Here is a 16,945-nt window from a genome sequence, read left to right as displayed (position 1 = left end):
ATGCAATGAATTTGAAGGTACATGTGATTTCTTCATGTCCCATATTGAAAATTCTTAATATTGTAAATAAGGTTTGGGGAAGAAATTTAAGATTTGAATGTGTTGTTAAACTGTATTCCCAAAAAATTGAATTTGTCTATCAATCACTGGAGCTATCAAGCCAGTATTATTGCAGAAAAGGTTCCTATGTCATCTTGGAAAGAATATTGTATCCCTGATACCAAAGGCTAGCTTGAAGAAATGTGTGCATTCTTAGCCTTTGAATTACTTCTTTATCATACAACAGAAAGACTGGACAATATAGTTCTGTCTGATTAAAGTTTAATTTGTTGTTGCATTTTATACAATATTATCTACTTTTTACTTCTTATATGTTGTTCTTTGTTGCATAAAAGTAATAAATAAAAAGCATGAGATAACTGAAGGGCATGAAGTTGGAGAAGAATAGCATATAGTATTTTGTGAAAAGCTATACTGATATATTTTAAATATCCATGTTTATCTTACTAGTGGTAAATCAATTTATATACATGCATGGGTATATTATGTACCCATGTGCATATACACCCATGCACCCATCATGTGTACACAGACACACTGATATAATGTACAGTATATGCATACATCTCAATTTCACTCGTAGTTGCAGCAGAAGCTTGCAATGGAAAAAAATGAACATAGAAATCAAGCATATAGAACTAAAACAGCAAATCAAAAACTATAGTCCCAAGAAATATGAATCAAAACTCCAAAACCAAACTCAGATATTTGATATCAATTCATTCTGCACTAAGGTTGTATAAATTTAGATGGGCCTGATGTTGTAGGGAATTCCTCAAGAAAAGGTACCATAGCAAAATTAACTAATTTATTAATCATCATAGTATAGGTTGCTTATTTATAAGTCAGAATACAATGTAATATTTAGGTTATTTTCCTTTGATAAAGCAAGGGCTAAGCTAATATAAGCATCTGGAAGCTTATATGAAATTTCTACTGGATTATTTTCAATGAATTCAGATTATAGCCTGTTTATTGTAATTGAGTTGTGAAGTTTGGCTTAGCTGTTTTAAAACATTGTAAGAAACATGACAAGGATGGAACATAATAATGTTCTGTTAGACTAGTGGTAGACACAAACAAGCAGACTTACATGACAGATAATACCAGCATATTTTATTTCAAGTGATCTAGGTACATTTTTATATTAAGTAACTCAACTTTAGGACTCACATAACACTGAATTTTCAAGTGTAAAATCATACCAAAATCTTGCTAAATTGTCATTGACATCACAGGAGAACAACTGCCTTGAGAAATCATTACAGGTATCTTGCACTGCCAAAACATGTGGTGCAAGAGCGAAAGGTACATCACTTAGAAATTCCAACATAGAACTGCTTTCCATATTCTGATTTTTCTTTGCTTCCAGTTCAGTGTCTGTTTCAGTCAACTTTGACTGGTTGTCTGAATTTGCCTAAGAAAATGAGAGAAAGAGCATATCAGAACATAAAAAGATCTCTGCTGAAACAAACCATAGGTCCTCCTGTCCAGGATTTTGTTTCACAGTGGCTAACCAGATACCTATGGGAAGACCACAAACAGGACATGAATGCAAATGCGCTTTCTGTTCATGTTCTTTGACAAATAGCATTGAAAAACGTATAACATTTACATGTTAGTAGTAATGTATAACCACATGATTAGTCATTGATAACTTTATCCCTCATGTATTTGTCTAGTCTCCTTTAAAGTAAACTCTGATTGAACTAATTCACAGTAGTTTTTTGATAGAATGCTTGCAACTGGTTGAAATAAAACTGAAATGCTCAATAACATGCCATGATTAGGCCCTATGTAAAGCAAATATCAAATAGTAATAACATATCCACTTCACTTAAGATTGAGCACCCCCTATGAATATTGAACAAAAACATAAGAGAACAGCTAACCAGCCAATTATCACTTATATTTAAAGTGATATTGCAGTTATATATCTTTCAAAGCCTTCTACATAGAGCCATTATTTTAAGGAGATTGTGATTTAAAGATACAGAATGTATCTAAAGATTCCTGACAGAATACAATTCAATTCTATGCTAGCATTAAATCAGATTATAAAGTCTTTCCAAACAGCAGTTTTAAAGCTAGTAACAGGTTCCTGAGCCTGAGGGTTCTCTGGGAAGATTTTTTTAGGTTCAAGGGCCATATAGTTGCCTTCTGTGAACAACGGACATTTTGGAGAGTGGAATGAAGCAGAGTAGAATAATGAGTAATTTAATTTTCAGTTTCAGTTAGTGATTAGAAACTGTGGTCATGGCAGCTCCACAGGATTGGAGGAGATTGGAGAGTGTGAGAACTGGTGACTGAAGTTGGGGGGACAAAAGATAGGAAGAAAGTGTTAGGAAGTTGAAATGAGGTCATTGGGAAGGTGACAATACATGAGAGAGGGTTAGAATAATAGGGATAAGGTTGGTTGAAAGAAGAGAATGAGAGATTTGTGAGAGGTGGATTGAATGGAAGGACCTGGAGGTGGCAAGATTGTTCCTTTATTTAAAGGAATTAGTATTATTATATGCCAGGAAACAGTTTAAAACATGAATGTCCTTGAATTCAGATTAATCATGATAATGGTTCTTTTCAGAATCAGTTAGCACAATAACATAAATATATTTTCTAGGCATAACCAATGTGTTCCTAAAGAGGAACTGCGGTATCAGGCAAGGAGAAATATTTTGCACTATAACTGGGTTTCTTATAGGCCTGTATTTGCTGATAAAGTACTTGATAAGATGTTTGATGACCCAATCAATGTAGGAATACTATATACAACAGGAGAAAATTTAAATTTATCATAAAAAGGTAAATCCCCTTTGAGTTGAGCTTGATTCTAATGTCTCCATGGACAATCCACGTAATTTTCTTGGCAAAAGTAGGAAAGATGTTTGCCATTGCCTTCTTCCATTTTTTTGATTATTTCCCAGTCTAGCCTACAGTTTGATATTTTCTGATGATCTCCCATCCAAAAACAAAGCAGGTCCAATCCTGCTTAGCTACCAAGCCCAGACAACACTTTTATTCGAGAAGAGGCTTTACAGCATGACTATCTGTGATGTGTGGGCCTTCAAGTCAGTGTTGACTTCTGGCGACTGCCTGGACAAGTCCCTGCAGTTTTATTGGCAAGGTTTTTTGAAAGTGGTTTACCTCTCTCTAGGGCTGAGAGTGACTGGCACAAGGTCACCCAACTGGCTTCATGCCTAAGGTGGGTTTAGAACTCATAGTCTCCTGGTTTCTAGCCTGCCTTAACCACTATACCAAACTGGCTGTCAGACAATCTGTGGTACTATAATTTAAAATGGAAACAAACCGAAGCCCATGTAAAAATAAGGAGAGTCTTATTTTTATATCTCAAAAATGACATGAATTTACTATTTTCACTTTAGAATAGGAAGTGAAAGCAAAGATGAAATCAAGGAACTGTGGGGCTCCTATTCAAGCTACATTATACTTGAAAGTGACTTGCAGTTAACCTAATCAACAGGTCTGGTGCCAGTACTCAGCTTCTTCAGGAAGGTATTGGGAGTGGAAGAAGAGTGGTAGTGTCATAGCTACTGAAATCTGTTTTCTGCATTTGCATCTTCATTTCATGAAGCAACTATGATGGATGGCTTTTAAATTGAGTGCTGTATTTAAGATGAACGAAGGTTATGCTGGGATGCTGTATGTAATTACCACAAATTGAGCTGTGTTGCATATTCCCCTTAGTAGAGCCATGGAAGAGGTGGCAATGTCAGGAGACCTAATCAGAGATATAATACTAGAGATCCCCTCACCCCATGCTATATTTGAAAGACAATATATAAAATCTTTCAGTGTAATGAATAGAAACAAAGGATGGAAAGCTAGAGTCATTGGTTTTACATGAATTTGTATCAAGTGTACTTTTATGAAATAATGGAGGAAGTACCTTTATTTGTTTGACTGATTTATATATGTAGAGACTAAGAAAGATTACCTTGACAGAAATATGCAAGAACTGTTACCTCAACAAAAGGGCCTGAAGCATTCTTTAATGCCTGAAATACAAGATAATATTCGGAAGTGGCTCAGGCAGACGCCTCCCTGATTCACTGGGGTATAAGAAGTTGGGGAGGTACAGCACAATCAGACTTACAAGATTCTATTATTATAGCCAATCTTAGTAAAGTATAATTCTAGTCTTCCCATGGTGTTGATTTCCTGGTCCAGTCTATCTAGTAGAGATGAATCTTCCATTCTTTTCTCTAGGAGCTTGAAGTAGTATACATAGTATTCACTTCTCCAATTTTCCCCATAACAAAAGCCCTGTGGTGTAAATCAGACTGAGAGAATGTGATTGACCCAAAGACACCCAGTGAGTTTCCATAGCTGAGAATGGATTTTGACATGGTTTGCCCCAGTCCTAGTTCAGTGTACCACCACCAAGGATCTCTTACCAAGTTGCAAGAAAGTAAAAACTGCTACAAACGATTTCTGCCTATATTGTGATTTTCACCACAGAAGAGACATATATTTCAAAATCTCATACTGTAAAATAGTCTATTGGGAATTATTTGAACTAAATTAATAATTAATTGTATTGTATAAGTGATATATCAGATTTATCTTTGATATCTAAACAAATATAACAATGAACTGCATAGTTACTCTCTGCTAAGTTGAAACAGCTGAAGGAAAATACATTAACTAAGTGAAAGGTATTTATGTGACCTAATAGCATTATTGAAAATAAGGAACAGCAGCAAATACATTTGACTGAATAATATCTAATAGAATAACTATAATTAAGTTTGCCAAGATCCACAAACATCTATAGCAATGATATTCTAAATGGAGAAAAATTATGCAAATGTGAAATTCCTCTCCAGTGCATTATTTATTTATCATATTTATATAGCCACCCATCTCACACAGCACAACTCTGGGTGGCATACAATTACAAAAAAAACCATAAAAAGCTAACAATTAAAAAAACATTCTACAGTTAAGAAGGCCGATCAGGATTCATTAGTAACAGAGAGTAGCATTCAGAGTAGCAGAGAGAGTTATTGTTATAGGCAATACAGCCATCTCACTAATTAACCACTTCCTTGAGATCCCCAAGCTTGTTGACATAACCATTTTAAGGCACTGCCAGAATGATGTCAAGGACAGGGCCAGTCTCACCTTGGGGGAATGTTCCACAGGGCAGGTGCCATGGCAGAAAAGGCCCATCTCCTGGGTCCTGCCAGATGTAACTCCTTTGTGGATGAGACCTGCAGCATTCTTCTTCTGTCAGATCCAATGGGATGGGCAAATGTAATCGGGTAGAGGCAGTCCCTCAATTAACCCAACCCCATGCCATGAAGGGCTTTAAAGTCAAAACCAGGACCTGCAATTGGACCTGAAAGCAAACTGGCAGCCAGTGCAGCTTATGAAGCAGAGGTGTAATGTGTGCTGTTCTAGAGGCACACATAACTGCCTGTGCTACTGCATTTTGACCCAGATGAAGCTGCTGAATACTCTTCAAGGGTTGCCCCATGTAGAGTGCATTGCAACAGTCTATCCAGGAGGTGACCAGGGCATGAGTGACTGTAAGCAGAGCCTCCTGGTCCAGGAATGGGTGCAACTGGCACAAAACACAAAGCTGTACAAAGGCTCTCCTAGCCATGACAGCTACCTGCTCTTCAATCAGGAGTCATGAGTCTAGAAGGACTCCCAGATTGTGCACCAGTTCTGTTTGGGACAGTGCAACTCCATCCAGTACCAAAGACGGCATAGTCCCTGAACTGGAGGGCTCCAAAATCCAGAGCCACTCAGTCTTGCCAGGGTTTAGCTGAAGCCTGTTGTTCCCCATCCAGGTCCCCAAAGTCTCTACACACTAGGATAGGACATCAATAGCATCATTTAGTTTGCCACGGGCAAAAAGATATAATTGGGTATCATCAGCATACTGATGCTACTGCACCCCATGGCGACGGATGATCTCACCCAGTGGTTTCATGTAAATGTTAAAGAGGAGAGGAGAGAGCACCAAACCCTGCGGGCATCCTCATGGACTTTTTTATTTATTTAACCACCCATCTCACCAAGATGACTCTAGATCCTATATGAAATAGTTTCCCACATTTTCCCTTCAGACATATCAGCAACCCATCTCTTCCCTACTATTTCGTCCCTTGCTATTTTTTTCTTGCCAAAGGGTGGGTGATGTATGCTCAGATGGAGAAAAAGGCTAATAAGACTGGCTTTACCCTGCAAAAGTATAAAGCTACTGCGAGTGGCACATTTTAGGATGTACTGTAGGCTACAATAGGTTAATTATTTACCAGTGGAATTGAAGGTACCAATTGATTTTTCTAATCTAACAACCAAATTATACTGGGCCATTTCAGCTGGACAACACTTTCAGTGACCTCTGCAAAATTTAACCATGACATAATAAAGAACACGTCACAGCTTGGGATAACACCAAGAAATACCATATCCTGACAGAAAAGAAGAAAGGGTATATTAAATACAAGCCATATAATGTATCAATTTCTTGAAAAATAATAACATAGGTATTAAAACAATTTGACAGTTTGTTAATTAACCCTATCTTTTATTAACACTTCATAAATTGAAAATTTATTTTTATTAGATCTTCAGAGATGATGATATAAAAGAAGAGAGGAATGCCAATAGTTAAGAATCAAGCAGCCCCTGACAAATCTCTATTTTTAATTTTAATAGTAGACACATTCTCGAAATGTAGAAGAATGCATTAATACAATGCAGAATTTATGTTGCAGGAGAAATGTGTAATTGCCAACAGTTTGACAGAAGTTGTAATTGGATAAACTCTTATAATTGGCAGAAGAACATATTAATATATTTGACTTCTATTAAAGAAAAACACATGTGGCTATCAATATCAAGAACCTATTTTTATAACATGCCAGTAGTAAAGTATTATTTCTACAACCTAACTTCTTTAATTTTTTTATCAATCTGTCCCCAGGGACTCCCATGCATAGATATTTGCTAAGTTTTATAAAACTTCATTCATAGCCATGCCATCTGTTAGATGAAAAATAAAATAAAAAATAAAAATTTTTCATAGCTATTACATATTACAGAAGTTGTTGCTTATATTTGAAAAAGTTATCTTTAATTGTTTTTAATCATTGACAGAAGGAAAGCAGGCGGAAGTAATTACTGCTATGATTGATCTGATATTTCAATTCATTCTTTATTAAGAACAAGACTGTGTTCTATACAAAATAAATCTGCAAAATATATTCTGAAATTAAGGTTTTGGTGATTGAATGTCCAAACTCTTTGAGATAAGAACTAGGACATTAAAGAATAGAGAAGGAATATAGTATAGAGGTGTATGAAGGTAGGTAGGTAAACAGCATAATATGGCATGGTAAGGCACAGTATGGTATGTTCTTTTGAAAAAGTTTGGCAAACTGTATTAGTATGAATAAAAAACCTGTCTTTGAAGAGGTGAAATGAGCGATGTTTTTTCAAGGCTTGCTCAGCTGCTTTGAAAGTTGTCCCAAGCTGCCTTTACATGTGTGCATATGAGTTGTTTCGCTGGTAATCCAAGAACTATAATATAAAAGTATTTTTCTTTGCACATAATTGACCGTTCTTTTCCTATCTATCCTTATAGCGATAATGTGAAACTATCTAGCAAACCTGACTACTAAGTGTGTCTTGTGAGGGCTGAAGCTGTCAAGGCCAGAAACAAGGAGCCTAAGACCAAATATATAGTGCAGATGCCTCCAAACCCAAGCTAAGAAATGAACAACTAGAAGTCCATTACTACATAAACAAAGGAGAAAGAGACATAAGATTTAAACCCTGGGGCTAGTATATATTAAGGAAGAAAGGAAGATTGGATTGTAAATAAAAAAAAAAAAAAAAAAGGGCTGGCTAAATATATAGCAGGCATTGCTAAATTCTGCAGTAGCTATCCTCATTATCAGGGCTTCTTGTGTCTGCACTAAAAAGCAACTTATCTATCCAAGCCTTATCTTTAACTCTACTATAAACAGCTCCTGCGTGCTGGTTGATTTTCTAAAGAGATTTATTGTTATGCCCTAGGTAACACTCTGTTGGATCTCTGAATATATATCTCCCAGATCTAACTATCTAATATTGGGGGGGGGGGGGTTCTTTTCTAATGACAATAATACTGATTATTAAGGATGTGCAGCACTTCAGATTTGAAGCTGAAAAATGGGCATGGTCAAGCACACTGCACACATCAACACCTCCTTAAAAAAGCTTGCACGGTAGCCGCACAATCCCAAGGAAACATGTTTAAGATAAGAAGGCACTGACAGGGTGTGATATGGTGTTTTGGAATGAGTGTAAGCACACCATTGGTGTATTTTCTTGGGATCGCACAGTTACCCGTTGAGTACAGGAAAAACACAGCTTCCTTCTGGACGTGCTAACGGGTAAATGGGTTCAACATTGTTGAATCCAGAGCACTCTGAAGCACTGTGAATCTCCCAATTCACCCTTATTGCTTTCTTTTCACCAATCTCTACATTGTTTGAGTCTTCTGTGCTAACCTTCTATCCTATGTATATAGGACCATCCAATTATCTGAATAATTTGATTACAACTCATGTTCCTGTGCACTCAGGTCTATTGTGCAGTCAAGGTTGATTAGTTCTTTCCAATATTAAAATAGGTTTTTCCCACCTAGTTCCTCTCTTTTGAATCAACTTCCCTTTGAATTACTTCTGGAGTCAGACATTTGAAGTTTAAAAAGACCCTCAAAATGCTTCTTTTTGCAGGGTCTTTATGGGACTGGAAAAACTTTCTTTGTCTTTATATACTACTAAAACTCTTGTGTCTGTAACCTTCAACTGGGCAAAATGGTGAGTCATAGGGCAACAATTTTTTGAACCAAGGTACCTCAATTGGACTAATTTACAGAATGTGTCCAAAGTCCAGGACCCATTATTCCTGTGGGATTGAAATTTGGGAAATTTGTGGCTGCTTCAGCAGGGCTGTGCTGCTGTGCCACCGTGCTGTGCCAGCCCAGGTCATGTGATCGTCATGGGAGTATCCCCAACTCTTTCTCGCCTCCCTCTGTCTCCTGTGCCCAATTGGCTGGTGGCAAGGCCCAATAAGCAAGTGGCGATTGGCTGCTTTGGAAACCAGGCAGAAATCTGAAAACTCTTAACGGCTGTGAGCATTGAGGGAAGGATGAGGCATGAATTGGATGCTTGCTGGTGAGGTAAGGCTGACTGTTGAGCGCCTATGGTTGACTGGTGAGCCCTCTTCCTCCCTCAAGGGAGGGGGCCCTTGGGGACATATCAGAATGAGAAGCAGGGGTGCAGTTTTCCTTGCAATCCACAGCTCCCTTTGTTCCGCCTCCCCCCCAGCAAAGTGGCAGGCAGTTCCGTGGGTTAGCTGAGGAGGAGGCTTCACAGAGTCTCTCCTGAGGGTTGTGAGGGGAGGGCAAATAGTGCAAACACAGGCCTATATTATATGTGGAAAAGGAGGGAAGGAGGGAGGGAGAGATCCCTAACCTCTTTCCTGCCTCCTTCTGGCCCCTGTGCCCAATTGGCTGGCAGCAAGCCTGACGGGCAAGCAGCAATTGACTGCTTTGGAACTGAGGCTGAAATCTGAAATCTCTTAATGGTGGTGGACATTGAGGGAAAGATGAGGGAGCGACTTGGATGCCTGCTGGCAAGGTAGGGCTAGCTGGGGGGTGCTGGCAGTCAATGAGTAAGCTCTCTTCCTCCCTCAAGGGAGGGGGCCCTTGGGAATGGGGAGCGCGGGTGCTGTATTCCTCACAGTCTGTGGCTCCTTTTGTTCTACCTCCCCCCCCCCAAAGTGGCAGGCAGTTCTGTAGGTCAGTTGAGAAGGAGGAGGCTTCACAGGAACTCTCCCCAAAGTCATCAGGGGAGGGCAAATGGTGCAAACCTATATTATATGTGGAAAGGGAGGGAGGGAGGAAGATTTCTGATGCTTCCTGCCAGCTTCCCACAAGTAAAGTCAATGGGGAAGCTGGCAGCAAGTCACAAGTCGCTCACGCTCCCACTGCTTTTTTGCCCATGGTCATTCTGTTTCTCTGTTTAGGTAAGGAAATATCTAACAATAACCCAACGGGTCACGGGTTGTCTAGTTGTGCGGTTTTTATTCCTGCCCCCACCCCTGGTGAGGGGATTGGCCTCCGAAGGCTGCACTGTGCCGTTGGGAGCACGGGAGAGTCCAGGGACCCGAGTTCTCCAGCAGCTTTGCTGGAGTGGCATGGCGCGCAATGCTCACCTCTCCGCACTGCATGGTCCCTCAGCCTGGGCAAAGTCAGAGGCTCAGTGCGGAGGGAGGTGCCCCGCTCTACCCGGAAGCTCCTGGCTTTCCTGTTCCAAGCCCACTCAAAATCACCGAGTGGCAGAGGAGGAATACCACACAAATATGTGTGCGCACACACACACACACACCAGCGCTTAACTCTTTCTCCTCCAGGCGCAGTGTGCTCGGGACAGCGGCTGGTTTGGAAAGTCGGAGGCCTGGTGAATGGGTGGCGCGTGGCTCCCTGCCCCCTCCGTTTTAGCAAACCTGCGGATCTGCTCTTTGCGCTTTGCTCTGATACTGAGTGCTGGAGAACCCGTGTCTCCGGACTCTCCCGTGCTCCCAATGGTGTGGTGCAGCCTTCGGAGGAGCGCCAATCCCCTCACCGGGGCAGCATGGCGCAGCACGGGCTCCATGCCTCTCTCTGCGGCCATCTGGAGCGGCAGCACTGGGTTGCAGCGGCTGCCAAAAAAGAAATGCAGTCCCAGCTGCCGGCGCTTTGCTCTCCCAGCCCTGCCACTTGAGGTGAGAAGTCGCAGGGTATATTGACATATAACACGCAACTAGGATTTCAGCCCCAAATTTTAGGGGAAAAAAGTGTGTGTTATGCGCCGATAAATACAGTATATTATCATGGGTCATAAGCATAAACTTAATTTGATTTTTGGAAAAAAGATTGGATGATTTTTTAAACATGGGTTATATTACTAATGTATAATTCTTCACTTAAATTATTAAGCTAAATTTACATGTCTCAGAGAAGGTTTCCACAGCCAATCCCATTTTTTAAAAAATACCTATATTTCCATACGAGTAATTCCAAAAGGAGTTTGGGAGGAGAGCCAGTTTGGTGTGATGGTTAAGACACCAGAAAATGGGAGATTGTGAGTTCTAGACTTGCCTTAGGCATGAAGCCAGCTGGGTGACTTTGTGCCAGTCATTCTCTCTTAGCCCTAGGAAAAAGGCAATGGCAAACCACTTTCGAATAACCTTGCCAAGAAAACTGCAGGGACTCATCCAGGCAGTTGCCAGGAGTCAAAAACTGACTTGAAGGTACCAAAAACAAACTAACAAAAAATTCTCCAAAAGCACTAGCGCAGTTCAGAAGATATGTTGGAACCAATACTCTATATAAGATTTTGTGAATAACTAGATTTTAAGTCACTCATTGCTGTCTGCCATCTTAAATTATTTCTGCAGATATACAGGCAGGAGAATGGTGGCAACTGTCACTCCACACATAATTTAAAAAAGCATGAGAGTAAATAAAGAAGAAAAAATAGCAGAAATATGAGCAGCTGCAGTCCTAAGGGTCAGATTTTACTGAAGTTATGCATGAAGCATAGTTCCTAATTATATGTGAGGGAATTTGCCTTCCTTACATTTCCTGGCTATATGCTTCTGTTTGCAGAGTCAGTCCTTCTGTTGCCAGTGAACCTCTGACTTTTTTCTGATCAGCAACAAATTAATTATAATTATTGTTCTTCACACATTATATTTTCTACTTTTCCTCTGGGAGCTCAAGGTGGCACACATGACATGTGTTCTCTCATTTTATCATTACAGCAACTGTCCTGGAGAGTAATTTAGGCTGAGAAATAGTGCCTGACTCATAGTCACCTACAGAACTCCATGGTAGAGAAGGGAAATTAAACTAGTCTTCTTGTTCCCAGTCCAACATCTGAACCACTATATTGCAACAGCTCTCTATATCTATTAAATTTCATATTTGTTTTAATTTACCAACTGTGTAATATTTTTAATGCTTTCTGAGCCCTTAATCTGTTTAAAAACTTTCTGTAGTCAAAACCACGTCTTGCTTTTTGCTGTTTATTTTTAGTTCTTAAAACTTATAAAAATAAAATCTTCATACTCTTATATTAAGGATTGAAGGCACTCATTGGCTATTTTCAGCCTTGTCACTTTGCAGGTGTCTAACTTCTTTGAAGCAGTTAATAGGCAATTAGAAGGTAGTTAGCAAGGAAAACGTACAAACTTAGTGTTCTTTAAAAAAAAGGCTCCATTTGTGGCTTGAGCAATTATGGAGAATTCCCCTGCCTCCCAATTCCCCCACACACACACACACACACACACACCTGAGATCACTGTCTTATGGTCTCTCTGTGAGGAAAAGGAACAATTGCAAGAAGAAACAGCTTGGGCAATCTCGCCATTTCTTTTATCCAGAGAGGACTATAGCAGCTGATATATTAATCAGCTCCTTATTAAAGTTCGCAGATGTCGGCTCCACTTTACACGGTGTTGTCTTCAATCCACCATCTTCCCCAGGAAGTCCAAAAGCAAGTTTACATTCCTTAATCTAGCAGTAATTGAATTGCTTGCATACAACAGTTTTAAAATTTATACTGTTACAAATTTTAGTTTTAATATGCAGAATAAATACATATCTATAAATATGACTTATTCATCATTACCCACGGTAATAGTGTTTTAAAGCACTATAAATGAGAGTGATAGCAATACATGCACAATTTAAAGATAAATACCACAACCCCATTAATAACATTAAATAATGCTGTCATACACCAGCAGTGCAACACTTCACATAACAGACAGAACTCCAGTTCAGTTGCCAGATATTGGCTTGAGCTGCTTGTTGATTCTCTTATTCTGAGTGGTTTATGACAGAATTATTTTTAAAACCTTAACTAAATAAAAAAGCAAATGTTGATATTCAGCAATCCTTGTAGTGAGTTATCTGGGCTGCAAATATCTAGACTACAAATAGATGGAAGCAAAAAGTTAGTTTTCAGTGCCTCTTTGCTGCCATGTAATGGCTGTCTGTAATTTTGCAACCCAGATCTGATAGCCCTAATTCAACTTCATATTTTTCAAAAAAGCAGATGAGGGATTTCTGACCTGTGAAGTATGATCAAATTGAGTTCCAGTCACAGACAATGAAGTTTTATCTGCTGAGTTATTTCTTTCTTCATTAATTGTATTGCCTAGAAGATACAATGCAAGAAATATATATTTGCAGTACCACTCATGAATACATGATCTTTATACCGTGCATTTGTAAAAATGTTCTTCCTTATACTCCCAGCAATTTTTAGTCACTGGGATGTTCTCAAGAACTGTAGTTTAAATAATGGGAGATAACTGAATTTCACCAAACTTTTATCTCTTGCAAACTTATCTACAGTGTGTGTGCACATTTTTCTCATCATAAAAATGTTTTCCCATTTTCTTAAAGAAAAAAGTGTAAAACCAAAACATATTATTCAAAAGATATGGTAATATCCTTTAATGCTTCAGCAGGAAGATCACAAGAGTTAACTAAATGACATGTTTCATATAATCAAATCATTTCTGAAATAATGAGAAATGTCCTAACAGGATAGATGAAGCAATTTTACAACTTACAATGATGAATGTATTTCTGAAGAGTTTAGGAATCTCTCAATCTCTATCACACACACGCACACAAACAAATGTAATATACTGTTATGGAGAAGCAGAAGCAGAAGCAGCACTAACTCCTGCCACTCTTGCTCCAGGAACATCATTGCTACATCCTGCATTACTTCTAGGCCTGGACATTTTACCTTGCAATTCTCAACTTTAGAGCTGAGACTGTTGGGTGTTGACATAATTGATATTCCTGCTCTGAGAATCTCTAGCTCCCAATGTCCCTCATACAATCAGGAAGGGGGAACTGCTGTCGTTTATAAGAATTCTCTTTTTTCCTCTCAACTTGTTGCCTATTGAAGTGTCAAAGTAGTTTTGCATCTTGCAGTGGAACTCAGGACAGGCTGAGGATTCTGCTGGTTTATCCGCCCCCCCCCCCATCCAGTCTGAGATAACCTCTGAACTGATGGAGGTTATGTCAGACTTAGTATTCCTAAGACTCCTAGAAAGTTAATTATGGGAATCTTCAATATGCATGTTTGGAATGCTTTGGTTGGGATTGCTCACATTTCATATATGCCACACCAGGTATGAACGTGTCTCAACTTTTACTGGCCCAATGCATATGACAGTTTCTAGTCTGAATTTAGGTTTATTAACTGGGCAGGAGAATAGTGGTCTGAAAATAGAGGATTTTACCCTTGTCATACCACTTCCTATTCAGATTTAGGTTTGCAGCAACCTTTATTCCTATTTATAATGTTAGGGTTCTATTCCAGAGGTTTGTCCTTGGAGGCAGATGATTTCTAAAAGATTCTAAAAGGCTCTGGGGAAGGATCTGGCTGCCCTGTGAAATACAGAAATGTCCCTGGAAGTTGATACAACTGCTGCTGACTTTCCTTTCCCAGTTCAGTCTCTTCATGGGTAATAAAGCAAGCCTTTATTTACTAGACACTGAGGGTAAAATCTATCACATTTCTCACGACTTACAATGTACAGTTTTGGCAGTTTAGTCTGCAGAAATATCCTGAGCCCAGACTTTAGTTTTTAATACTTGATTAACTAAATGGAGTGGTTGGTCAAGTTCAGCCAACAATATATTTGCTTGACCACTGCACCTCACAGTTTATCACATTAAGTGGGAAGGAGGTGCTCAGTTGGGTCCAGCAGCTTCTAAATTCCTCCCTACAAAAGAGAGTCATCCTAGCCTCATTAAAGAAGGCCACAAGATCATTCTTGCAAAAAGCATAACTGGACCCAGAAGATATAAATTGCAAGCCAGTGGCCAACATCCTTTTCCTGGGCAAGATGCTTGAGAATGTTATGATTGATCAAACACTCTTTGATGAAATAGATTTTCTAAATGGATTTTCTAAATCCATTTTCATTCTATTTTAAGGAAGCTGTGGGCACAGAAATGCTTTTGTTGCCCTTTTGAATGGAGAACTCTTGATTTGCCTGGATCTCTCAGCAGCTTTCAATACCATTAAAGATGATGGCTTTCTGGACTGGTTACCCAAGCTTAGTGTGAATTGAAGAATCTTGAAGTAATTCAGCTCATTACTGGATAGTGTCTAGAAAGCAATATTGGAGAATTCTGCTTGGGTTTACAGAATAGGATTCTATAAGATTCCATTTTTATTCTCAACACTATTCAACATCTACATGAAACGCCTAAGAGAGGTTATTCAGAGATATAGAATAAAATGTGATCAGTGTGCTGATGGTACCAAGTTCTGTTTCTCCTTTTCACCGGCTTTGGTGCAATTGTTGAGCCATTGCCTCCCTGTAATAATGGACTAAATGAGACCCCAAACACTGAAGCTCAATCTAGACAAGAGAGAGGTTCTGCCAGTGGATGGCATATGCCCAGGTGACTGGGATTCTGGATGGCATTGTATTTCTCACTTATAGCTTGGAGGTACTCCTGGATTCACTGTTGATTTTTCAGGCACAAATGGCCTCTGTAGCACAAAACACCTTTCACCAGTTTAGGCTGATACACCAACTATAACCCGTCCCACCCAATCTCACAGAGAGGGCATGCTTCGGATCCCTGTGGTAAAAGAACTTCGTTTAGCAGGATCCAGAAGGCGGGCCTTCTCTGCTGTGGCCCCCGCCCTCTGGAACATCTTGCCCCCGAGGTGAGGCAGGCCCCCTCACTCCAGGCCTTTCGGAGGGATTTGAAGACCTGGCTCTGCCATCTGGCCTGGGGCGGGGAGGGAGGATATCAGAAATGGGGTTGGCTGGCCCCTTAGCGGCCTGGTGTGGCCCCCATCGGCCTCTTGGATTTTTTAGCTTTTTTATTTTTTAATGCTTGGTTTTTATAACTTTTAATTGTATTTATGTTTTTAGTGTGTTGTAAGCCGCCCAGAGTCCCCCATTGTGGGGAGATGGGCGGGGACAAGTTAAATAAATAAATAAATAAATAAATAAATAAATAAACTATAGCTCTCATTGGATAGTGATAACCTTGCTACAATAATCCATGCCCAGGTCACTTCTTGACACTATCACAGTGTGTTATATAACTGCCCTTGGCTATGTTTAAAAATTTCAGTTAGTACAAAACACTCCAAACATATTGACTGGAAGTAGGTAATATGAACACATCATGCCAGTTCAATGACTTCAATGACTCCCAATTTGTTTCCAGCCCCAAATTTAACCTGTAAAACCATTCATGGTTTGGGACCATAGTATCTAATGGAACATCTCTTCCCATATATTTGTACTTATACCATAATATCTTTGGAGGGCTAATGTATTTTTAATCAAGGGTTTTAACTACTTGTTTTGTTTGAATTTAAACTGCTTTGGGTTGATTTTAAAATGGGAAGCAGTATACAAATGTTTTAAATAAATAAAATATATAAGTAAAATAGCTTGGATCACTCAATATTTCTTGAAGACAATACTAAGTCATGTGAATAAAATAATGGTCCTACTGAGAACCTGGTTTTCTACTGTTTAGTTTAAAATCTTAGTATACCTCCAAAACATATTTAATTCTTCATAATTATATATCAGATAGGGTTGTGCAGTTCTTTGGATTCATTTCCAAAAAGTGTGGGTTATGACACAAACATAGAACCTGTTTGCAATTTCTTAACAATCACATCTTTTCCTCGGATCATGAGCCAGTACATGCTTCATCTTTAATTTGTACAAAATTTACTTTTGGCATGATAAAAGGAAGACAGATTAACATCTTCAAGGGATGGCAATGCACAGAATGTTCTCTAAA

The 16,945-nt window shown here is 39.1% G+C and overlaps 1 protein-coding gene across 1 annotated transcript in view; it reads right to left on the bottom strand.

The window, feature by feature from the left end:
• Nucleotides 1-306: 306 nt before the first annotated feature.
• The window catches only part of UMAD1 (UBAP1-MVB12-associated (UMA) domain containing 1), a 44,414-nt gene continuing 27,775 nt past the window's right edge, over nucleotides 307-16,945 (bottom strand). The window contains exons 3-4 of the mRNA XM_015887578.3: nucleotides 13,207-13,292; nucleotides 307-1,477 (exon numbers count right to left, since the gene is read on the bottom strand). Coding sequence (XP_015743064.1) covers nucleotides 1,223-1,477; nucleotides 13,207-13,292 — 341 coding nt within the window. The 3' untranslated portion in view covers nucleotides 307-1,222. The remainder of the gene's footprint in view (nucleotides 1,478-13,206; nucleotides 13,293-16,945) is intronic.

Source organism: Python bivittatus, unplaced genomic scaffold, assembly GCF_059951505.1.
Source record: "Python bivittatus isolate LINGU-HERP-01145 unplaced genomic scaffold, Pbiv_v1 ctg000610_np1212, whole genome shotgun sequence".
Taxonomy (NCBI): domain Eukaryota; kingdom Metazoa; phylum Chordata; class Lepidosauria; order Squamata; family Pythonidae; genus Python; species Python bivittatus.
This window is presented reverse-complemented; position numbering and strand designations above follow the sequence as displayed.